The sequence below is a fragment of the Euphorbia lathyris genome, chromosome 2 (genome assembly GCF_963576675.1).
Source record: "Euphorbia lathyris chromosome 2, ddEupLath1.1, whole genome shotgun sequence".
In the NCBI taxonomy this organism is placed as follows: domain Eukaryota; kingdom Viridiplantae; phylum Streptophyta; class Magnoliopsida; order Malpighiales; family Euphorbiaceae; genus Euphorbia; species Euphorbia lathyris.
Genome location: NC_088911.1, coordinates 64,226,019 through 64,251,900, shown reverse-complemented (window position 1 = coordinate 64,251,900; position 25,882 = coordinate 64,226,019). Strand labels below are relative to the sequence as shown.

General features: G+C 40.2%; 1 protein-coding gene across 1 annotated transcript; it reads left to right on the top strand.

The window, feature by feature from the left end:
• Positions 1–34: 34 nt before the first annotated feature.
• On the top strand, positions 35–5,037 carry LOC136217065 (uncharacterized). The gene is made up of 4 exons (XM_066003645.1): positions 35–484; positions 857–949; positions 4,126–4,308; positions 4,399–5,037. The coding sequence occupies exons 1-4, from the start codon at positions 404–406 to the stop codon at positions 5,035–5,037; spliced, it is 996 nt and encodes a 331-aa protein (XP_065859717.1). The 5' UTR covers positions 35–403.
• Positions 5,038–25,882: the final 20,845 nt, after the last annotated feature.

Sequence of the window (25,882 nt, the reverse complement as noted above, 5' to 3'; positions counted from 1 at the left end):
CTTCCAGTTATTAGGTAACTAATAGGTAAAGAAAGAGAGTAAGCTAAAAGGTTTAGCCCTTCCTTCACAGGCAGTGCTCAATTACATTCCATTGCATTAGTAAAGGGCTCCAACCTTTCATTCTTTCCATGGAAGCTTAATCAATTTGCATCGACAGAAAAAACAACTAAAACTACCATGCCAAATTTTATTTCTCTGTTCCTTGGTTTCAAGGAAAAGGAGCTGTAAAACCATAAAGGAGAGATTAGAACTAGACTAGCTCGACTAAAGACTAAGGAAAGACGGTGACGAGTAGATCTTAGACCTTCAGTTCCTGCATCTCGAAGTTAAAGCCCCAACTTAGTCTTTATTCTTAGGACTTTGGGCTCCTCTCTGAATGGAGAGAATGATTTAATTCTTCCTTATGTCGAATTTCTTCCTTTTCTTAATCTGTAGATGGGGAATTCTTTATGGTCGTGACAAGACCAGCCAACCCTTTCTTGTAGTGAGTTATTCGAGTTTATACTTTCTAGTGTGACTTAAAGAAAGTCAGTGTAGAATGAACACTACTCATCTGTTCATATGTTATTCCTGTTTTTCAATAATTTCTTCTTAGCTAACTAATGCTCATCTATTCATGCAATTATTCCTGTTTTTTAGTTTGCTGAAGTAACACTACTCATGATTTAATTTCATTAGCTACAATTTGCTTTGCCTGTCGAAAGTATTAAATTGGGTAAATTGCATTCACTGTTAATGAAGTTTAACTTCACAAGATTTCTCCTTAGGTGAATGTTTCATCTATAATTCTTCATTAAAATTGCATTAACTTTGTCTGATCAGTACATGACTAATGATTCCTTTCCCTTTACTATAGGAAGTGGCACTAGAGGAATCAGGTTTCAACCTTCAGATATTGTTGTTTCTACTCAAGGAGTTACTTCCATGGTATAGAGCTTTGATACTGTGGGTAAGGAATCTACAATCTTCTTATTTTGTGTAATGAATTAATGGGATCATATAAACCCAACATGTGGTCTTTTTTATTGTCTGCTTTTTTTGTGGATCAAGGATAATTTTGCCTCTCATGTTGCCCACCCTTCCCTTTCTCTCTCATTTTTTAAATGCTCAAGATATTGGCTTTCGAATGATTATTAGCTGTTAGATTTTCTCTCCTACTTACAAAATCACAAGGTTTAACATGCTTTTTACTTTTGCTTAGCTAGAGTTCAGATGACATGTTAGAAAAATCATGTGCTAAATGCTAACTTTCATTTAAGTTGTTACTAAAAAACATCCGTGAGCTTTATTTGGTTGATCCTTGAACCGCTTTGTTGATTTGCAAAACCCAAGTCTTAGTTAGAGATGTGTATTTCAGATTGAACATTTATTTTCATAAGAGTTGTCATCCATGTTCATGGTTTTAGCAGTGGTAGCAAAAATCTATATGCACTGAACCTCATTCAATTATTTTGAAGTAAAGCCCAAACCATGTGTAAAATCCAACAATTTCGACCCCTTTTCCCAAAATGATTGAAGCTTAGGGTACATAATATCGTGAAAAATAATTATATTTGCATGTGTAAAATTAGCCAAATTTAATCAGGTGGTTAAACATGAAAGCTCTTATCTATCTTCCTTTTTTATTCTATCATCTTTCTATCATCTTTCGTATTCTCATATCTATATCTCCCTAGTCTAGATCGTGACTTTTACAAAGAAGGTAGATATGACAACTACAATAAAAGGGTAGATTTAACGTTTTCAAGGATTTGAGAGCAACTCCATCTCTCGCTAGGTCTGTCAAAATCCTAGAAGGTTGTAGAGCGTGAAAAAGGAAGAGAAAGATAACAACTCCAACTTTTTCAATAGTAGGTGTTTAATTTTTTTGCTCCAGTACATGTACTTCTACTCCACCAATAGTAGCATCCACCCGATCTTTTGTTAAAATGTAATTTTGACGTTTCATGTTTGATGACTTGTGGAGAAATTCCGATCAACTTCCGTCCCTGTGGGGGCGTCATTGGGTTCGACAGGGGGAAGCTCCGATGCCAAAGTCAGTAAGGAAGAACAAGAGAGCAAACTGAATTGACAAAGGGTAAGTGAATGTGTACCTTGATAGCCTAAGACGCATGCTATATATAGCTATGAAGTTGTAACTTCCAGTAACTAGAAAGTCTCCATTAATGTCCCATTAATGGCGGTTACAGGTTACACTTAAGGTGGCGGTTAGCTAATTGATAGCTCATTAATGGTCTTTATTGTCGGATCGGCCCAGTCGTTCGAATGGCGGATTGAGAGCTTATGGAGATTCGCCTCACAGGTTCGCCCCCGGGTCTCTCTTGGCGAGTCCTTGGTGATCCGCCCATCGGATCTCTTTACTTCGATACGCCGCGGAATTCCTGTATCAGGCGACTAACACGTGGCGTTCTTTAGGCGAATATCCCTTTTGATCCTTGGGATAATATCACAATGTTATAAGAAGCCCCCCCCCCCCCCAAAGTTCCCTTAAAGTCCTTTAGGGCTTTTGAGCTTCTTTGCGCGCCGTCATGATTACCTGCATTAATGAGCACTCTGTTCGATGCCAATCACGGAGTGACACGTGTAGCAGGCGCACCGCCCGAGGAGAGAGAAACCGTCTTCTTCCTTCTTCTCTTTCTCTTTCTTCCTCATTTGTTCCTCTTCTTCATTTTCCTTTGCGTCTTCGTTGCCTAGAGCTTTTCCTGGAGTTTCAGAGTTTCTTCGAAGCTTTTACTTTCATGTAAGTTCATCTTTTTCATTCTATTATTTCTGAATGTTTAGGAGCTCTTTTTCATCCTCCGAATCAACCTCTGAATTTTTTAATTTAACTTCTTCCTCTGAGCTTGTATTTAGTTGGACTACTTCGTCATCAGAAAATTCCTCTTCCTTCGAAGGTACGGGCAGCTCCGATTTAGCTGAGTTACACAACTCGGCGTGTAATCGTGATCGAACTCGTCTAGGTAGGAGTCAAAACCTTTCTACTCCGATCACCGGTACTGCTCCAGCCGTAGTTCTTAGGCATTTTTCTGGGGTGATGGCCTCTTCTTCTGCCTTACCTAGGAAAAAGAAACCTCGAGCGGAGTCCACTCCGTCTCGTATGAGTGCCGCGGATCTAGCGGATCTAGCGAGTCGCTTCCCATGGATAAATAATTATGAGACTCAGTTGGCGGCGGCTCACCAACGACCCTCCTGTCCACCAAGCGGATTCTTATCGGTGTACTGTAGTCATGTTGAGAGAGGGTTCCGGCTTCCTCTTCCAAAGATGATGGCGGACATCCTTTCTTACTTTGATATCACTGTCAGCCAATTACATCCTAATGGCTGGTTAGACATAGCTTTAGACTGCTATCTGGCCTCGAACTTAGGAGTAGTGTACACTCCCCGTATCTTCAGAGCTTTTCATAAACCGTCGAAGCGAAAGTCTGAGTCTTTCCTTACTTTTGCAAAATTTGGAGTGTATTCTCCATTTAGTGGCAAAATGTCCAACGTCCATTGTTGGGATGAAAAATTCTTCTACATAAAGATAAATGAGGGCGAATCTCTAGGCTTCCCAACCTTCTGGAATCCCAGACCTTTGCACATGGCGGGAGATATGCGTATACTAACAGATAGTGATGAGGTAGTGGTGGAGCTCATGAAGAGTGTCAAGGCGGAGGCCTGGACATATGCTGATGCCTTAGATTTTATGATGAGTGACATTCCCCTAATCTGCCGGGAAGGGGGCAAGTTTATTTATTCGAAGATTGCCCAGTTTGATCAAGGTAACTTTGTGTTTTCTTTCTTTGAACCTTGATCAATTTATTGTTCTCTTTGGCAGGGGTTTATCTAAGGCCAATCATGCTCTTGCAGAGAAGCGTAGGAAGTTGTTGGAGGATAAGGCTTGCAAGAAAGATCAGGCGGCGAATCCCCAAAAGGATGCTGGGAAACGTCTAGCTGATACAGCGGTCGATCCGCCCCTGAAAAGGAGGAAGCCCGCAGCTTCTGGTGGTCCAAAGTTTATGGCGGATGCCATGAAATCCGCCATGCCTGTGGTGGATATGGAACAAGTAGGTTGTCTTTATTATTATTTTTTTATCTGTTCGTTATGTTTGGAATCTAAGTTTTGATCCTTACATCTTGGTGCAGACGGCGAAGCCTGACCTAGGCAGATACTGGTTCGCCAAGTATGGTGTCCAAGGATCCTTGGAGAATGAATCTGTTATTAATAACCTAGACGAGGCTCTAGGTCAGTTGGGCGAAGTACAGAGGAATCAGAACCAGATTCCAGGATCAATCCATGCTCAAAGGGGAAAGACGGAGCTTCTTACGGTAGGTCCCCTTGCTAGAAAGGATCTATTTTTTTAAAAAAAAGTTGTACCTTTGTTCTTTCATCTTGACAAAACTGTTTGTCTTTGACAGATGTATACTCGCATATGCGCTATGGAAGCTGAGCTCCTTCAAGGCGTGGCGGACAAGGCTACCATAGAAAGGTTGGAGAAAGAAATAGCTGATGCCAACGTGAATATCTCATCCGCCACGTCCGCCATTGCCCTCAAGGATGCCGAGATTAAAAAGCTAAAGGAGAAGATTGAGGCAGATGCCAAGGAGCATGAGAATGCTTTAGGAGAGGCAGAGTACATGGCTGGAGAGCAAGCTTTATTTTACGGCGAACTGATCATGGCGTATGTCCAGCTGGCGCATCCCGAGATCGATTTTACAGATCCGCAGTTCGTCGTTTCGGACCCAGATGATGTTCTCAAATATAACAAAATCCCCGACATCAAGGACTACCTCCGTGACTATGTTCGGAAATGGATGAAGGGACCCGTCGAAGAAAGCAAACCTTCCACTAATGTCAGGCTAGTGGATCTCGAGGAAGTACCTCCAAAGGCGGGTGAGGAGCTAATAACCGAGGGCACCCTTCTTCCTGGGCAAACACCTTCCGTGGAAAAGGAGGTCTCCTTGGTGGGCGCATCTGGAGCTGTGGAAAAGGAAGCTTCTCAAGCAGGTGCTTCAGGCGAGAAGAATGTTAAGGAGAATGCTCTTGTTGATGTTTAGTGTTTATTGTTTGTAAAACTTTAAGTACAATTTTTTAATCCTTATGGTTGCTTTTTACCTTTACGTTTGCGTAAGTAAATATATAAGCATTTAGGATTTATTTTGGAGTAGGTGGCCAGCCATACTCCACTGTGCGAACCTTTGCGAAGGTTTGAAGCTGTTTTATTCCTTTAGAGGAAGTAAAGCTGCCTTTAGGGATCAACTTGCTACCTATCTTTGAGGTGAAGCGATACGCCCTAGGACTTGTTAACCCTTCTTTGGGAAGGGAGTAAGAGAGTGTAAAGACCTTGCGTCCAAGGAACGTTTTAACTCTATCTCGAATGGGGATCATCTACAAATGGATCCACCCATGAGATTGTTCTCCTATCTTTGAGGAGAAAAAGTAGCTATGAGATAGCAGTACTTTTTAATTGTGGAAAGCGTTGATGCCCCCCCTCTTTTTGAGACTGGAATATTTATATTGCTGCAAGAAAATACTTAAAAAGAATATGGACAATAGAACAATTGCTTTTTATTAATAGGAGATACGCTTTAGTACAGCAAGCAGGTCTTATAGGTGAGCCTCATTAAAACCTTTAATAAGAAAAACCACATGGGAAAAAAGCTTATTAAAGGAAAAAGAGTACTCAAGACCTTGTTTACATTCTATTTTTTGGCGAAGTACTTGCGGAGATTTTGGAGATTCCAAGTGCGTGGCAATGTATTTCCATCCATGTCCTGTATTTTAAATGTGGCGAAACCAATCTTGTCCACTATGCGATATGGACCAGTCCAGGTGAGCCCCAGTTTACCTTTTCTTTCTTTTGATTGGATTTTGTCGGCCTTGCGGAGCACGAGATCTCCCACATTCAATTCTACAAGTCTGGCATTTTTGTCATGATAAGCTGCGATCCGCTGCTTGTAAGCCGCCATACGCACATATGCCTTGTCTCTCTTATCTTCCACTTGATCAAAACTTTCTTTCAACCTCTGACTGTTGTCCTCCTCGCAATAGAAGGCGACTCTGTCACTCAGGACCAATATCTCGACTGGGATAACAGCTTCCACGCCATGAGAAAGGGCGAATGGAGTTTCGCCCGTGGCCGTGCGAGGAGTAGTACGATACGCCCATAAGACGCTTGTTAACTGATCCGCCCATTTCTTATCATGCTCCCCCAGCCTTTTCTTTATTCCTTTTACGATTGCCCGATTCGTGACTTCAGTCATACCGTTGGATTGTGGGTAATATACAGAGGCAAATCTGTTTAAAATGTCCAATTTTTCACAGAAAGCTTTGAACTCGCCACAGTTGAATTGCGTTCCATTATCGGTGATGATTGTGTGAGGACCGCCATATCTTCCCACGATATTATCTTTGACGAACTCTACCATTCGTTCAGCAGTGATGGAGGAGACAGCTTCAGCCTCTACCCACTTGGTGAAGTGATCTACTGCCACTACTACATACTTCCTTTGTCTACGAGTAGGAGGAAATGGTCCAATGATGTCAATTCCCCAGAGGGCAAAGGGTCGACCTTCAATGATGGGCCTTTGGAGATGTTTGGCAGTATGAGATTCATTCGCATGAATCTGACAATTATGGCAAGATTCCACCAGTTTCTGTGCATCAAGTTCTACTATGGGCCAATAAAATCCGGTTAGTCTGGACTTTTTTAGGATGGAGGCGCATGCCTCATGGGCTCCACATGCTCCTTCATGCAGCTCCTTGAGGACATGATGTCCCTCTTTTGGCAAAATGCATTTCAACCAAGGATGGCTAAAAGATTTTCTATAGAGGCAGTCATTTATCATGGAGAAATAAGCCGCTTTCCTCACTATCCGACGAGCTTCCTCTTTGTCCATAGGTAGTGCTCCATTTAACAGATACTGGCGGATGGCAGTCCTCCAATCACCTTCTACTGTCGTGAGTAGGGATACCTCTTCCGAGGCGAAGGCCGGAGCTGCTTTAACTTCGAATGGACATTGTGGATCATCCCAGTTCTCCTTGCTAGAAGCCATTTTAGCTAGATGATCCGCTTCAGTGTTTGATCCACGAGGTACATGGATCAACTCCCATTTAGTTTCTTTGGCTTCAAGGTGATCTAGCAATTTTTTGACTTCAGCGACGTATTTGGCCAAAACATCATCCTTCACTTCATAATTTTTGATCACTTGGTTGACCATCAACTTGGAGTCACTATAGATCACGATCCGCTCAGGAATGATTTCTTTTAGCAGGTGCAATCCCAATATTAGAGCCTCATATTCCGCGGCATTGTTAGTTGCAAGGAAATCCAATTTTGCTGCGTACCGTAGCTTTATATACTGGGGGACTTTGATCACGATGCCGATACCAGCTCCATCGGCTTAGGAGGCTCCATCTGTATACATCATCCATTCTTCGACTTGAGATTTAGGGAGATTCATCCCTTCTTCAGTGAATTCATTCACAAAGTCTGCCAAGACTTGACTCTTTAAGGCTGACCTGCTTTCATATCGTACATCAAATTCTCCAAGGCGGATTGCCCACTCCATCAATCTCCCTGAAGTTTCCGGATTTTGCAATACCTTCCTCATTGGTATATTCGTTCGAACTATAACAGTATGAGCCTGGAAGTAAGGCCTAAGGCGGATTGCCGTGGTGACAACTGCCAATGCCATTTTATCAAGCTTGGAATATCTGGTTTCAGCATCCTTTAGTACTTTGCTCACGTAATAAATTGGATACTGCTGGCCATCCTCTTCCCTTATCATGACCGTGCAAACAGCTTTATCTGTAACCGAGACATACATGTAGAGGTTCTCACCTTTCAGGGGTCGGCTCATCATGGGCGGTTCTGTGAGAAACCGTTTGATTCCCTCGAAAGCTTTTTCGCAATCCTCGTTCCACTCAAATGCCTTTTGCTTCTTGATCACCTCGTAAAAGGGTTGACATCTACGGGCTGAACAAGAGATAAACCTGCCCAAGGCTACGATCCGCCCGTTAAGGCGTTGCACTTCCCTAATGTTCCGTGGCGCTTGCATCTCCAGAACGGCCTTAATCTTGTCAGGATTTGGGCTCACGCCTTTCTCGCTAATCATGAATCCCAAGAACTTTCCATATGTTGCACCAAAGGTACATTTCTCCGGGTTTAGTTTAATATTATGACGTCGGAGTACGCCCAGTACCTCCCTTACATCATCTGCATGTTTTTCCACAGTGGTGCTCTTGATGATCATATCATCTACATAGACGGAGTAGTTATCACCTTTGCTTTCCGCGAATATCTTGTTCATCATCCGTTGATAGGTTGCACCTGCGTTCTTAAGCCCAAAGGGCATGACTTTGAAGCAATAAGTGGCTTGGTGAGTCACGAACGAGGTCTTGATTCTATCTGATGGCTCCATTGGGATTTGGTGATAGCTGGACTTTACGTCAGTGAAGGAGTACATAGCATGTCTCGCGGTTCCATCTACGAGGATATCGATACATGGCAAAGGATAGTTGTCTTTTGGACAAGCTTTGTTGAGATCTGTAAAGTCAATACACATGCGGTACGATCCGCCTGCTTTCTTCACTAGAACGACATTCGCCAGCCATTGTGTATAAAGTACCTCTTCAATGGCATCCGCCCGCTGGAGCTTGGTGATCTCCTCTTCTATCACCTTCTGCCTTTCTAGGCCATGGTTTCTCCGCTTTTGGGCAACCGGAACAGCATCTTTGTCGATGTTGAGTTTGTGAGTGATCACATCTGGACTAATCCCGAGGAGGATCTCATCCTTCCATGCAAAGACGTCTTCTGCCTCATGGAGAACCTTGGTGATTGCTTCTTTAATTTCTTCCTTGAGCCCTTTAGCCATTCGTACCTGTTTTTCATCCGCCATGAGGTACATCTCCATTTTGCCCAAGGCCATTGTGACCAGTTCTTCCTCGTCTTCATCTATAGACTGTGGGCGAATCATTAGTGATGCTGAGTACGTCTCCTGAGCCACTTTTTGACTTCCTCAGATCATTACACCTCCCTTGGACGTGGGGATGTAAAGAGTTAAGTGGCGTATGGAGATAAGGGCCGTTGCTTCGGAGATAAAGGGTCACCCAAGGATAATATTATAGGCTAACTGGCCATCCAGGATGGAGAATTCCAGATTGCCTTTCCAGACTTGTTCTTCATCTGCTAACTCACAATCTAATGTTACCTGGCCTTTTGTTCGAATGGTATGTCCTGTCACTCCTAGGATGTCCACTATGGTGGTTTCCACCTGGATTGGGTCTACCATTAGTTTGGCAAACGCTCCCCTTGTGATGACATTGCACGAACTCCCAGTATCGATCATCACTCTTTTCATTTCCCAGCCTTCCACCATCATAGTAATGACCAAGGCATCCGCATGAGGGGAGATCTCTGGACCTACATCTGCAAAAGGGCGATTAAGTGATGCCCTGTCAAAAGCGGTGGTCTTTGCCTTTTTTAGTACAGGTTGGTACCCAGGTCCGCCTGCTATGACATTGATGGTCCCTTTTCCTTTCTTCTTCGGGTCATCTCTGGATTTATCACCATCTACCTTCTTGCCATCATTTTGGATGAACCGATCCAATTTACCTCTCTCGATGAGACGTTCTATTTCCCGGGCTAACTCCCAGCATGCATCTGTGTCATGGCCATTTTTCCTGTGATATTTACAATAATTTTTAGGATTTTTACCAGTGTTGGTGTACTCCCCCCCTTTTGGTTCGGGGTATGAAATGCTCCGTTTATGCTGGCTGTTCTCTATCCACATGAGCACTTCGCTCTTAGAGGCATTGAGAGGTGTGAAGGACGTGACAAATGCCGATTTGTTCTTGGAACCCCTTCGCCGGCCTCTAGAGGAGGAGTCTTGGTGCTTGTCCTTTTCTCTATCTCGGTGGCGAGATTCGCCTTTGTCCTTTCTAGGCGGAGAAAGTGATTCGCGGCGAATGTCATCCACCTCCATAAAGTCCTTGCAGCGCTCCATCAATTCTGCCATGCTGCTGGGCTTCTTTCGAATTAGATCCTCCTGTAAACTCTTACATGTTGTGTTCTTTACCAGAGATTCTACTGCCATGGAGATATCCACATCAACAATTTGTATACACAATTTGTTAAAAGTGTTTACATACTCTCGAAGGGATTCGTTCGCCTTCTGTTTTAATTCGAAAAGCTTCCGTGACTTGACCATTGGAGGGATACATCCGGCGAATTTGGCACAAAACTCTCTGCTTAGTTGATCCCAACTGTCTATCGATCCAGGGGGTAGAGATTGGAACCAGTCATAAGCGGGACCTCCTAACGTGGTGATAAACATTTTGCATAGGACTGGTTCCATTGCACGGTTAAGGCGAAGCAGTATTCGATATTTTCTGGCGTGGGCCTCCGGGTTGTCAGCACCCGTGTATATAGGGAGATTAGGTATTTTAAAATGCCTATCCGTTTCCTCCGCCTCGATCCAAGCCGTGAAGGGCGAATCTCTATTGGCGAATGGATTATGCCTAGCATTCTCCTCATTCATGCGGAGCACCGCAGCTTGAACTCTATCGTCAAAATTCTCCGGACCCGCCCTTGGGCGTCCTCTCCGTGGAGATCTACTTGGAGAAGATGAAGAGCTGGATCCTGAAGATGGATCCGATGGTGAACGTCCGCCTCCGCTTCCACGTCCGCCTCCTCCTCCACCTCCACCTCCTCCTCCACCTCCACCTCCTCCACCCTGTCCGCCCGGGGGAGCTTGACCGTTACCCCCACCATGGCCTCCTGAAGGAATGTGCCCATCAACCCCTTAGTGTGGTGGTGGCGGTGGCTCATTCGAACGTGGTGTCTCTACTGGCCTTTTGCTCTGTCTATGTCCAGTAGATGGGGGCGATCTACCCTTGCGGGAGGATCTCGGTCTCCGAGGCGAAGGCGATTCGGACCGCCTACTTTTCTCCTTTCTACGCTTTTTGTGCTTTCGCCCTTCTGAACCGCCTTCAGGGAGAAGACTTGACCGCGGGCGACTTGGATTGCCTGATCCGCCCAGATTTATCCCTCGACTTCCACCGACTTCAGAAAATAACTACCGAATGAGTGGTGGGTTATTACCGGCTACAGTAGTAGTCACCATGGAATCTGTGGGTCGGAATTGGAAGAATGAGGAATCATGGGCGCCAGATCCTACAGTAACCTGTTGCCATTGAGATGATGTAGGGTTGGTACGCTGAAGCTCTGGTATGATCATGAATGACCGTAGGCGTCTCTCCATTTCAGGGCCAAACTCTCTTCCTATGGCTCCAGCGCATGTTTCAACGAATGCATCTGGCGATAGACTTCCTGCTGGAGTGCTCGAATCAGTGCGTCCAGCGCTTGATTCAGGTTGGCTCGAGGGTGTTGCCAGGGGCGTTTCAATCCCAGAGGAAGGATTCTGGCCTTCATTAGTCATATTTTTTCCCAATGTGAACGAAAACCCTTTATTTGATTAAGAGTTCCACCTTCACCGCACCAATTGATGACTTGTGGAGAAATTCCGATCAGCTTCCGTCCCTGTGGGGGCGTCGTTGGGTTCGACGGGGGGAAGCTCCGATGCCAAAGTCAGTAAGGAAGAACAAGAGAGCAAACTGAATTGACAAAGGGTAAGTGAATGTGTACCTTGATAGCCTGAGACGCAGGCTATATATAGCTATGAAGTTGTAACTTCCAGTAACTAGAAAGTCTCCATTAATGTCCCATTAATGGCGGTTACAGGTTACTCTTAAGGTGGCGGTTATCTAATTGATAGCTCATTAATGGTCTTTATTGTCGGATCGGCCCAGCCGTTCGAATGGCGGATTGAGAGTTTATGGAGATTCGCCTCACAGGTTCGCCCCCGGGTCTCTCTTGGCGAGTCCTTGGTGATCCGCCCATCGGATCTCTTTACTTCGATACGCCGCAGAATTCCTGTATCAGGCGACTAACACGTGGCATTCTTTAGGCGAATATCCCTTTTGATCCTTGGGATAATATCACAATGTTATTAATGTTTTATTAATTATTTTCAATTTTGAATTGGACGTGTATTTAGGAATGATTGGGTCAAACATGCATTTTGAATATGATTTTCTACTAAATAAGGATTACTATTGTAAGTTCAGAATCACGATGCTCTTTATCGGCTCAAAGATCCGGTTTATATATTACAGTTAGTTCTTTTTCAATACTACCAAGTATCTTATATCTAGACAGTTAACGAATCAGATAATTCTTTCTATTATTTCAGTGTCTGAGTCTCACTTTTACCGGTATTCGTGGAAGGGTCCATTTAGTTGTCCATTTATTTTTCTTTTGGTCCATTTAGTTGCATTTTACTTGTGCTTCTGTTAGATTTGTAGACATCTTATCTTCTCTTGGCTTAGGTATTTCTTCTTCAACTCTAACGTCAATATAACATCATCTTTCATGCAATATTTCAACGTTATCCTTGGCTAGAAAAGAATACCAATCATTTTCTCTTATATACAGTGACAGGTCACTTGACTTGGTGAGTTTACACCCTCTGCAATTTCTTTACATTGATAAAATCATTTTTAACAGTAATATGCTTGACTGTCTTTTTTTTATTTGGTATATCTTTCTTTTGATCCTTGGGATAATATCACAATGCTATCAATGTTTTATTAATTATTTTCAATTTTGAATTGGACGTGTATTTAGGAATGATTGGGTCAAACATGCATTTTGAATATGATTTTCTACTAAATAAGGATTACTATTGTAAGTTCAGAATCACGATGCTCTTTATCGGCTCAAAGATCCGGTTTATATATTACAGTTAGTTCTTTTTCAATACTACCAAGTATTTTATATCTAGACAGTTAACGAATCAGATAATTCTTTCTATTATTTCAGTGTCTGAGTCTCACTTTTACCGGTATTCGTGGAAGGGTCCATTTAGTTGTCCATTTATTTTTCTTTTGGTCCATTTAGTTGCATTTTACTTGTGCTTCTGTTAGATTTGTAGACATCTTATCTTCTCTTGGCTTAGGTATTTCTTCTTCAACTCTAACGTCAATATAACATCATCTTTCATGCAATATTTCAACGTTATCCTTGGCTAGAAAAAGAATACCAATCATTTTCTCTTATATACAGTGACAGGTCACTTGACTTGGTGAGTTTACACCCTCTGCAATTTCTTTACATTGATAAAATCATTTTTAACAGTAATATGCTTGACTGTCTTTTTTTTATTTGGTATATCTTTCTTTTGATCCTTGGGATAATATCACAATGCTATCAATGTTTTATTAATTATTTTCAATTTTGAATTGGACGTGTATTTAGGAATGATTGGGTCAAACATGCATTTTGAATATGATTTTCTACTAAATAAGGATTACTATTGTAAGTTCAGAATCACGATGCTCTTTATCGGCTCAAAGATCCGGTTTATATATTACAGTTAGTTCTTTTTCAATACTACCAAGTATCTTATATCTAGACAGTTAACGAATCAGATAATTCTTTCTATTATTTCAGTGTCTGAGTCTCACTTTTACCGGTATTCGTGGAAGGGTCCATTTAGTTGTCCATTTATTTTTCTTTTGGTCCATTTAGTTGCATTTTACTTGTGCTTCTGTTAGATTTGTAGACATCTTATCTTCTCTTGGCTTAGGTATTTCTTCTTCAACTCTAACGTCAATATAACATCATCTTTCATGCAATATTTCAACGTTATCCTTGGCTAGAAAAAGAATACCAATCATTTTCTCTTATATACAGTGACAGGTCACTTGACTTGGTGAGTTTACACCCTCTGCAATTTCTTTACATTGATAAAATCATTTTTAACAGTAATATGCTTGACTGTCTTTTTTTTTATTTGGTATATCTTTCTTTTGATCCTTGGGATAATATCACAATGCTATCAATGTTTTATTAATTATTTTCAATTTTGAATTGGACGTGTATTTAGGAATGATTGGGTCAAACATGCATTTTGAATATGATTTTCTACTAAATAAGGATTACTATTGTAAGTTCAGAATCACGATGCTCTTTATCGGCTCAAAGATCCGGTTTATATATTACAGTTAGTTCTTTTTCAATACTACCAAGTATTTTATATCTAGACAGTTAACGAATCAGATAATTCTTTTTATTATTTCAGTGTCTGAGTCTCACTTTTTCCGGTATTCGTGGAAGGGTCCATTTAGTTGTCCATTTATTTTTCTTTTGGTCCATTTAGTTGCATTTTACTTGTGCTTCTGTTAGATTTGTAGACATCTTATCTTCTCTTGGCTTAGGTATTTCTTCTTCAACTCTAACGTCAATATAACATCATCTTTCATGCAATATTTCAACGTTATCCTTGGCTAGAAAAAGAATACCAATCATTTTCTCTTATATACAGTGACAGGTCACTTGACTTGGTGAGTTTACACCCTCTGTAATTTCTTTACATTGATAAAATCATTTTTAACAGTAATATGCTTGACTGTCTTTTTTTTTATTTGGTATATCTTTCTTTTCAATGAAATTCTGTGCAACATAGTACTTGAGTCCAGAAATTACTTGATGCACTTGGCTAAGTGCAAGGAGTTTGGTATAAATGTTGGATACATATCTCCATCTTCTTTTTGTATATTATCCTTGTGCTGCAAGGTTCATATAACTAAGTAATTACATCCTTTTTTAATATCCAAGTTTGTTTCTGAAATGGGAACAAGGGTACATTAAGGAATCATGGAGTGAAAGCAACCTATGGATTTCATATTCGATTGATTTCAGCTATTTAGCCTATTTTAGCTGCTAGCTTTAATTGTAAGTAGGATGCTCACTTAATTATTATTGTATTATAAACTGTTATTTTCTCATACGATCAGTTTCAAAAGAGTATTGTATTTGAATTGAAAGAACAATGGCATTGTGCTAAGTGAAGTTTCTTATTTCTCAGATGTGCGGTTTTTGGGTTCAGAAATCCATTTGTCAAGAGGTTACTTTGGAAGCTAGTGGCAAATGTCCATGGAATAGCAGAGCAAATTCTATTGTCTTCTAACTTCTGCAATAGGGCTTCTAATATATATCATAAACAAAATGGTAGAAGTTAATCCCAATCTCAACATTGATATTTAGGATATATATGGTGGCATTTCAAATGAAAATGAGAATGCTACTGTCTTTTCTAAGGAATTTGAAGGATAGGTTACATTATTATGACTTTATTATACTTTTTATTATGTGTTTTGGATCATTTGAAAATTTTAAATTTTATTGTTAATATATTGGCCTATTATGGATCTGTAATTGCAATTAAGGGTTTTTTTTATGCTATTATTTAAATTCAAAAATTTCTTTTAATTTTTTTAGTGTTGCACAAGTTAAAGATTATGTTCCATATATTACAGTGTTACATTAAAAATCGTTAAAATTTCAAACAAAAGTTATGAACATAATATAAAAAAGTTGCTAAAAAAATGTTAAATTAAAAAGTGTTAAATTAAAGAGTTGCTTAAAAAGTGTTACATTAAAAAATGTTGCAAATTGTATATGAAAGAGTTGCTTGAAACAAAAAAAAATGTTAAGTCATAAAGTGTTGCAATTCTATATAAAAAGAGTTGCAACAAAAAAACAATGTTGCATAAAACTTGTTGCAAGAAAGTTCAAAAGTGTTGCTTTTAATTTTATTCGATAATAGTGTTACCTGTTCTATGATATAGGCAACGCTTTCATTTAAGTTGCTATAGGATAGGAAAGTGTTGCCACAGATACGTGTAGCAACATTTGTATCGATGTTGCTAAAAATGTGAAAAAATGTTGCTTAAGACATCTTTAGCAACGTGCGAAAAAGCAACTCTCTTTTCTGACAAAAACTGTTGCCAAAACTTCTTTAGCAACACAATAACGACTTTAGCCAACACTTGCTTGGTGTTGCAACAGACCATCTATGGTGTAGTGTTAATTGCATAAATTCTTGTATTATTACATGTTCATAATCTTACCAAAGTTATAGTTGCTTTCTTTGCTTAATGTGAATAAGTTTTATACCTTTGATTCATTCCAAATACGAAAGCTTCTGTCTTGTAATTAATTCTCAAGACAGACCTGTACTCTAAGTTCAATATAATATTCTTATCTAATCCTAATTAATCCGAACCAATACAATCAATTAAACGATTTTCTTAAGATAAACCTAAAGTCGTGAATAAAACTGAATTAAAATAAGTTTTAGTTAAAAAGCGTTCCATGTGGGTTTGATATCTTATATTACTACAAGCGTATACCGTGCACTTGCGGAAATCGCTCAACAAGTTTTTGGCGCCGTTGCCGGGGAACGCCTAATTTTTAACAAAAATTTATATTTTTCGTGTTTTATTCCGAACCTTGGTTTATGGTATATGTATTTATTTATTTTGTAGTTTTTTTTATAGAGGATGGTCACTAGGACTAAATCCTCGTTGTTATTTAACATTTGCAATTAGATATTTGCAGATAAAAAAAATCCAAGTTTTTTCAAAGATAAACTGGAGATTTGATCATCAATTCACAGAAGGAGTCTAGAGAAAAGAAATCCAGTATACAGATACATCAGACGGGAGAGGAAATTTTTGAACCAGCATGTCAGACGTGACAGATGATTTTCCTAGAAAAATTTACTTTTTTTTCCAAACACCTTTAACCCTTTTCTATAAACTTAACCCTTCACCAAAACATCATTTCTCTTTGTAAAAAATTTATTCAATTCCTACATTACACCCAAATAATTTCTTCTTTTTGTTGGTCCCTTATAACGTGACAAGTATAGTTCCAATGGGGGGATAGGAACTATTTAAAATTTTATCCGTTAAGGCTGACTTCTTTTCCTTATGAAAAGGGTTACACAGCACGCTGAGTGAATTTAAGACACTAGCTTAGTCAACTGGTGACTAAGTCAGTTTCTTTCCTTGAGTCAGGAGATAGCACTCAAGTCTATTCCTGAACTCAGATACTCAATGCACACAACTCAGCGTGATTTCTTTACTTAGTCAGTTTTCAAGCAAGCAATATATATCAAAGGAGTTAAAGGGTTAGAAAGATATTACTCAGCGGATTTATCCAGGTTCGGCCTCTCCGCCTACGTCCTATCCCCGGAACACGTTCCGAGCTTTTTGAATTCTCTATTGAGCTCTTTAAAGGTAGAGCATGAAACCTTTTACAAATAGAAGCTGAGTATAACAAGAGTACATTCCTCTATACCTCTACTCACTCCTATATCTATGCTGAGTACTATAACCGAGTACTCAGCCTCTCCTTTCTATTCTTCTAGAAATGATAAAGTGTTTGTCCTAAACAACGATTGCTAAGACACTTTAGATGATTGGAAATCACTCTAGACTTTTACACAAAATATGGAAATTGGTGTAAGGTATTTGCTTTGCTTTTCTCACAGAATCTTCGAGTATGAATTTGGTCAGCGTTTCGACAACTTGAAGTTCTGCATGGATTGAAGCATATGGATGGCCTTTATATAGTGACACTTGAGGCACCTGGTCATTTCGAATTTCGAAATAACCGTTGGAGGGAAACGGCTTCCTGTCATTGTCACTCTGGGCGTGCTCAGCGTCGTCGGCCAATAGAATTCTTGCATCTTCTGTCTTCGTCAGTCTTCGGCAGAATGTTTCGCCATTTAAGGAAAAGTCCACGAGACAGCAATCTGTGCCTTCTGAACTTTACCCAAAGTAGAAATACTTTGTCTAGAAGTTGAACATTTCCTGCCGCTGTCCAGACTGCTTTGTCGTCCAACTCAGCAGCTTCTTCTTGAAGCTTTTGCCACGAAGGCTTCTCGATCCTTCTCTTGCTGAGTCGTCGTTTTAGTTGATACGGCTTCGTTTTGAACTCTTAAGCCGAATGGTGTTGATTGTGTTGACTTCGGCTTGACTTCCACTTTATGGGCCTTTGGGCTTTTTAATCTCAATGTCTTATACACAATTAAACTCAACATTGAACAAACACATTAGAGTAAATAAATCAAAGCATTATAAATTTAATGTGTTATAATATTTTTAGCATTACTTAAATAATTTTGTCAAATCAAAATCATGTGGAACGGTGTTTCAACAAACTCCCCCATTTTGATGTTGGCAAAAATATTCAGTCGAAGAACTCAGTGTTGAGCTCCCCCATGATAGTTGACCTTATTTTATCAAATAACTCCCCCGTAAGGGATGAGCTACTGACTTAGTTTTACTCTAAACATTTCAAGGTTTAATTGAGTAAGTCTAAGGTCAGTTTTCAGAGATAGGTCAGCTCATGGAACATATTCTTTTTAACTCAGTTTTACGCGGAAGGTTTAAATATCAGAGAGCGCTGAGTAAGCTTTGTTCAATGAGTTTTAGTTAAATGGACATATAAGAAGTGGTCAACATGCATGATCAACACAGCAAACATATTATCAATTGATATATACAGTAAATCACAGTTGATGTAATGAAGATGCGTTTTAACAAATTATATCAAACACTTAAGTAGGCATCGCACAAAAGTAGTCAGTATGAAAAAGATAGAGATGCATATAATTTGTTTCAAGTTTAAAGTCAGCATAATACAAAAAGAACACAGATAAACAAAAACAAAAGCTATTCTAGACAATACAAGTTAAGCTACTTTTGTTTGCCCTTGCCCTTGTGTTGCTGCTGACTACCTGAGGCTTGCTGAGTTCTTGGGGCTTGTTCTTTCTCCCCCGTTTTTCCATCATCAGGTTTTGGAATGAAGGTGGCTTCAATTGCAGCTTGAGTGAGGCGCTGAGAGAATGCCTTTAACTTTTTCGTGCTTTCATTCATCCCATCAAAGATAGGAACGCCATCATCCACAATGGATCGAGGAATTCCAATAGATGCAGCACTCATCATACTCAGGACAGCGGCTTGAGATTTGCCAATCCAGTGCATGGTTTCAGTGAGCATGGCAAAGGATTGATGAAATAGTTTTAGCAAGGAGGAGTCATAATATTCACGCTGATCGTTGATTTTGCGCACATTACTAAAAGTTGAGCGAGAATACTTGAGAATCTCATTAGTCTTAAGCTCGTCAGTTGCCATCTCTTGTCTGTTTAAGTTCAGCAGACGCACAGCTTCGCTAATCTGCTCAATGGAGCATTGAGATGAGTTGGAAAGCTGGTGATTGGTTTTCTCTTGCTCGCTGTGAAGCTGGCTGAAGAGATTATGTACTTCGGCAGAAGTGGCATATGCTGAGTTCGCAGCTGACAGTTGATGAAACTCCCTTTGCAGTGAGTTTATATGGTTGCCATGGTCAGCTGGAGTTCGGCCAGCTTCAATATAGAGTCCTGCCTAGGCTGTTGAGATTGTGATGTAGTCAAGACACTCAGAAGATCCTTCATACCTTTGATCTCCGTAAGAAGCTGAGTGATAGACGAGAATGGAGTTGACTCAACAGCGGTGGATTCAGCGGCATTGGCACTTTATTGATGGAGGTCTTGGATGAGAGCTTGAGTTGAGTCAACAATTCTTCGACCAGACTCAGAGGCAATAAGGTAGCTAAAGGATCCATCCTGTGTTGGCCCAGATGCCGGAGGTGGAGTAGAACCGGATAGGGGTAGTGTTTGGTTCTGCCCGTTATTCGAAGGCCCAGCATTGTCGGCGGCTGGCCTGGTATTAGTATTGTCAGTGGAAACTGACTGAGTTTGAATCTGCTCATTTAGATGGAGAAGTGAAGGATCGGCAGAAAGAGTTGCTTGCTTAGTGTCAGGCTGAAGCTGACTGGGTGATGGAAGATTTGGAAGTTCAGCGTCCACTTGAGCGGAATCTTCGAGCACTTGCTCGGCATTGCTTTGGTCGGCATGTTCCTTTTGAGAAATAAAGGCTTGATTTTCTTCAGACACATATGTGTTGGAGAAGTATTTGAGTTGGACATCTGTGAGATCGGGAATCTCATTCCTCAAAGGTGTGTTGGAGAAGTATTTGAGTTGGACATTTGTGAGATCGGGAATCTCATTCCTCAGTGGCGAATCACCCATAATGTCAATGACGGGTGGATTAAAGGCTTTCTTTTTCCTTAATCTCTTAAGCTTCGGAGGAGTAGGGTCACACGGAATGGACTCAAGTGAGTCAGTGGGTGAGGCATCCCTTTGCACAGCAGGAGCATTTTCTTGGTGCTCAGTTTCTTCTTCATCATCAATCAACTCAGTGTTGATTGGTTCAAGATGCTCATCATTTGCTGGTTCCTCAGTGTCATCCTGACCACTTTCTTCTTCTTCTTCAGACTCATCATCATCCAGTTCTTCTTCCTCTAACTGGTCATCCCATTCTTCTTCCTCATCAAACTGACCACCCAACTGGTCTTGGTATTGTTCTTCCTCATCCTGTTGCTCAGTGTCAATCCCTTGACTCTGTGCATAGTGTGAGTTAGGAGGAATGACGATGTTAGTCGGCATGGCCTCAATAGGTCTTAACTCAAAGTTGAGCTTCTTCTTCTTCTTTAACGGTTGGTCATCAACCTCTCTTTCTTCTGTTTCAGCCTCAGCTTGCCTAGGTCGTTTCGAAGATGACCTAGATCCACCTGGACTTTGCTGAGTTTGCTTTGTTCCTTTAGATACAACTTTTATCCTCTTTGGTGTAGAGGCAGCTCCTTTAGACGTGCTTTGCATAGCTTTCCTCTTCCTTTGTGTTCTTCCCTTTCACAGCTATGAACTTTAAAAAGGCAATAAAAACGGGATAGTTGAGAATTTAGCGAAGACTTGATAGTACACAATTTAAACCCGAATCTTTGTGAGGTATTTTTGAGCCTAAAAGAGTTCGTACGAGAACTCTAATTCTTTCACAATTTTTCGAGAGCTTTGACTTCACTCGACTCATAGAATTTGCATCCAATTCCGGGTTAAGTACACTTATTTTTGGTAAAAAGGCAATAGATGATAAACTGAACCTACTTAGGCTAATTTTTCTTAATTTATTTTTCTCGTTTTCATTAAACATTAGGAAACCCCTTCGAGCCTATTAACCAACTTTTTTGTTAATACCCTTTTAACATTTAACCCTTTTTCCTCTTGTTCAAATACCCACAAAATCAATTTGCACCCGAATTACCCGAAATAAGTCACGGCCTTAGCAAATGAGCACCATAAGCTTTCAAAATATTGTTTTTGTGCCTCTATCAAAACAAAGGATACAATAAAAGTAAAAAGGCATTCTCAAGCTCCACCCGAGCAATTTTGAAGTATATCTTGTAAAATTCGCTAAGGCCGAAGCAAAATACGGTGCGATCATAAGTCGGTATTTTGGAACTTGAGTTTCTTTAAACTAACCACTAAAGAAGCCACCCACATTACAACCCCCCTCCGGGTTCATTTTTAATATTGCTTAACCATATTTTAGGAGGAAAAACCCGGATGAAAATGCAAATTCAACATGGTCTCGAGTAAGTGCAAAGGAGAGTGCTCAAACACCGACCCAGCGTAAGAGCGAAATCCCTTAGTGAGGTACTATCGGGTTCTCAAAAGATAATCAACCCCCGTTAATATTGCCTATTAATTCTTGATCATGGAGGTTTCAAACAAGTTCCGTACTCGATTGTTTGCGTAGGTACTTACCGAAACCTTTGTACAAAACCATAACTTTGAAATCACGCACTTGGCAAAACCAACCTTCGGTTTGTTTCTTAATTTTCTCAATCCCTTGTCTTTCGATTTCTTTTACTTGAGGACAAGTAAAACTTTAAAGTCCGAGGAGGTTTGATAGGGGTATTTTACCCCTATCTTTTAGCGTGATTTACGGTTTAATTTTAGAAGAAATAAATAAGTTTAATTACAAAAATAGAGTGTTTTAATAAAATAACAAAATAAAAATAAATTCCTTACTTTTGGTTAATTTTCCTTATTTTTGATTAATATTAGAAAATAAAACGTCAAGTTAACTCGGATCTCAAGATTTGTATTTCATGTACGAGGAAGGAGTGAAAATCTACTCAAATACACGGGGCGTATCATTATTTACGCGGGGCGTAAAACATGGTGTCAGAAATAATTGCCTTATTCACAGGCACCATGTGGAAATGACTCAGCATACGCGGGGCGTATGACACATGTCGGAAATGATTAGCCTAATCCTGAAAGTCAGACTGCATTGTCTCCCGGAGTCAACTCTCCATACGCGGGGCGTATCACCATTTACGCGGGACGTAAAAGGTAGTTCTTCAACGTAAAAAGATCAGAGACTCATTTACGCGGGGCGTACTTCAGCTACGCATGGCGTATTTGAGACAATTAGACATAGAATTGGTCCACATGCAGGAGATTTTTGACGGAATGGGCACTTATGCGGGGCGTATATCACCTTACGCGGGGCGTATCATGGGATTTCTGCACCAAATAATGTTGCTCCATACTTGTACCTTGTGAAGTTACAATTCTACCCCTAGCTTGATGTATAAATAAGAGTGACTAGCACTCATTTAGATACCTTCTACCTTCTACCTTCTACCTTCTACCTCTACATCCCTTGACACCTTATACATAGCTACATTTTGCTTCTTTTGATAGATAGTTGTTGTATAGTTTTGGTTTTAGATTCAGTTTATGTAATAAAACTCTCCCACCTCGAGAGCTTGGTCATTTGATCCGTCATTTCCATCGAAGTTCCGTTCCACCTTCGTTCACCAAGCTCGAGAGTTCCACCTCCAAGTCCTAAGAGACGGCTTTGAGTCCGGTTAGCTAGTTTCAAGGGCGGATTCTCCCCTTTTACGTGGTAATTAGCTTGTACTCTTCCTATGTACTAGGCTTGGTTGTATCCCATTTATATACATTTCATATTTATAATTTCATGATTTATAATCTCTATTTCCCTTTACGTGTTAGTATTTGCTACTTGTTTTGATATTGATAATTGACTATTGTGTAGGAGAACGCGATTTTCGACGCCATTCGGGCTATCTTTAGGGAGTTATATAGGTGTTGCCCTACCGGAAGTGACAAACCGGAAACCGTAGGAATTGACAAGCCACGAAACTTACGGGCCCTAGTTTCTAATTCCCCCGCATTAGACACGCCTTGACTAGGAATTACGTAGTCTAAGTGCTTCACGGGTCGGTCCTACTATACTTAGTCGTCTTTGCAAGAGTAAATTATTATCCGTATACATTTAGAGTCATTATTTATCGTGGTTATAACTTATCAATATTCATCCCACTTCATAGGGTTTTAGCCACACAAATCTGAGTCGCCAATAGTTAGGATAGTGTGTAATTGTATCTTACTTCACCCCCAAAGTAATCGCCGCTTAAATAACATACGAAACCGAGTCGTCTAATACTTGTAATTATAAATCCCGTGGATTCGATACCCGATCTTAACCGGATTATTACTTGATACGATGGGGTACACTTGCCCCTAAGTAATCGTAGCGTCTAGTAGAGTTAAGAACATTTAAAAGATCACATCCATATTCATAGCACATTCACCGCAATACACATTTAATCGTCGTAAGAAACTCTACCACTAGGCGTCGCGCCATCAAGTTTTTGGCGCCGTTGCCGGGGATTTATAATTTCTTGCAATATTAGACAAAAACGTTTTATTGTTAGTGTTAGCCCAAAAAAATAAAATAATTATTTTTATGTATATAAAAGCTTAGGTTATGTTTTTAAGATATAGTTTATATTTTCTGGAAATAATATACGTATAAACTAAGCTTCGACCCGTGGAAAATCCGGCACCACGCGGGGCGTGTCTTCAAATACGCAGCGCGTAAACAAGGCGTCCGGAGAAATCAACGTCAAAACGCAAACACGCAGCGCGCCCTTCACCTTACGTGGGGCATAATTTCTCACGCGGAACGTATTTGCCAATACGCCGTGCGTAAGACGCATTCGCGGAGCATGCCAGGATCAGAGGCTTGAAGACGCGGGGCGTATCTACAAGACGCGGGGCGTAATCCTTCACGCGGGACGCGACACCAGAGACGCCATGCGTGAAAACCATCAATGAAACGCACTAGGCCTAATGTCTGCCAACACGCAGGGCGTAGCAGAGCATACGCGGGGCGTGTCGTCTCGTCCAGAAGCAGTTAATGGCAGTTTGAGGAGGTTAAGTTAGTTAATTAGAGTTAGTTGGGTTTGGTTAAGTTAGTTGGTGACTATTTACCAAAATACCACTGATTATTTACCAAAATGCCACTCTAAAAAACTATAAATAGACCCCCTCCCATTCCTTATTTTTCACACTCAACACAAACACAAACCCCTCTCTAAAGGTCCCTTTCAATGCTCTCTCTTTTCTAGTTCTAAGTTTTAAGTTCTTAGCTTCAAGTTCTTCAAGTTCTTCAAGTTCTTCAAGTTTTTCCTTTTCGTTCTTCGTTTTTTCTTAGCTTTGATCCCTTTTTTAAGATCTTTTTAGCTCCAATTCAAGTTCCAATAGTCTTTCTTTCAAGTTTCTCAATTCAATTTAGCATTCCTAAGATGTTACTCTGCTCAATTTTCAATTAGAATTTCATTTCCAAATCAATTTTCCAGATTCATCCAATCGTTTTCAAAGCCAAATTCCATCCATTTAAAATCATTTTTTGCTTTCAATATCTTCAACAAAGTTGTTCCAGACGTCCTGAAGTTCGATCTAGTATATTTATTTTCCCAATTCCGAGTCCAGAAACTCTATTTACAAATTAATCTTTGCACACCAAATTCTTTTAGCTATTCTGCCCAGATTCTTCCAGATTCGTCCAGTCATTTTCAACTCTCAATTACGTCCATTTAAAGTCCGTTTTAGCTTTCGAGCCCTTATACAAAGTTGTTCCTGACATTCTGAAGTTCAATTTACACTACTTACAAGCCCAATTCCGTATTCTTAAGTACTCAAACCAAGCTCCCGAGGTTAAGGTCTAAATCTGCCCCATTTGCCTACCAACGTTTTGCCATTGCACTAAGCACATACCGTACGGGCCCGACCGATTGCAGCTCTCCAAGGACCTCACGCCGACGCCAAAATTCAACATCAATCCGAGATAGCTATTGTGGCTCCGAGTTTGTTGTTGAATTCCAAGTTTTATTTAATTGCATTTCAATTCCTCGTATTTGATTTGTTATTCCATTTCAATTGAATTAGTTATATGTTTAGTATAGAAGTTCTTCAATTGTAATTCATTTCCAATTTCATGTTTCAAACGCTTATTCAATCAATAAAATACCAATTTTTCACTAAATCTTGTGTCAATTTCGCACTTTAAATTCCTTTATTTTCTCGTCTTCAATTTACCCGCATTAGCTTAAATAAAACAATTTATCTAGCAAAGTTTCTATAACGGCGCTAGAGACCCAAGAGGGACTTTTTCAATCCTTGCGTCCCTCGCCAATCGCTTCGTTTAAGATTTCAAGTTTTGGCGCGCAATTACATAAACTTAACCGTCTTTAATATTTTGAGAAATAATTTCTCTGGCACGCCCGCACCCTAACCACACGTGACAAGGTTGAAATTAGCATATTCGCAAAATATCGCTAACAATTTTTGGCACGCCCAGTGGGACCTTTTCTTTAGGCTTTGCCAAAAATTGAAAACCCATCACACACATTTTTTCTCTTCACACTCTTTATCCCACTTCCACTTTACCAAAATTTATTAGCTAACGCTAACAATTTTTGGCACGCCCAGTGGGACATTTTCTTTAGGCTTTGCCAAAAATTGAAAACCCATCACACACATTTTTTCTCTTCACACTCTTTATCCCACTTCCACTTTACCAAAATTTATTAGCTAACGCTAACAATTTTTGGCACGCCCAGTGGGACCTTGTTTTAGGCTTTCGCCAAAAATTTCAATACATTTTTCTTATAACCCGATTCACATTTATTTTATTTATTTATTTATTTTCCACTTATCCTTTATGCTTTGCTTTTATTTCATTTATTTTCCTGTTCTTTCTTTGTTCAATATTAGTTTACTAACTTGA

Bases quoted from the DNA above. Each gene is read 5' to 3' on its own strand.
- LOC136217065 (XM_066003645.1), top strand. From the start codon at position 404: ATGTCGAATTTCTTCCTTTTCTTAATCTGTAGATGGGGAATTCTTTAT. The intron at 485-856 runs GTGAGTTATTCG...CCTTTACTATAG, and splicing joins CCAGCCAACCCTTTCTTGTA to GAAGTGGCACTAGAGGAATC. The intron at 950-4,125 runs GTAAGGAATCTA...ATCTTGGTGCAG, and splicing joins ATAGAGCTTTGATACTGTGG to ACGGCGAAGCCTGACCTAGG.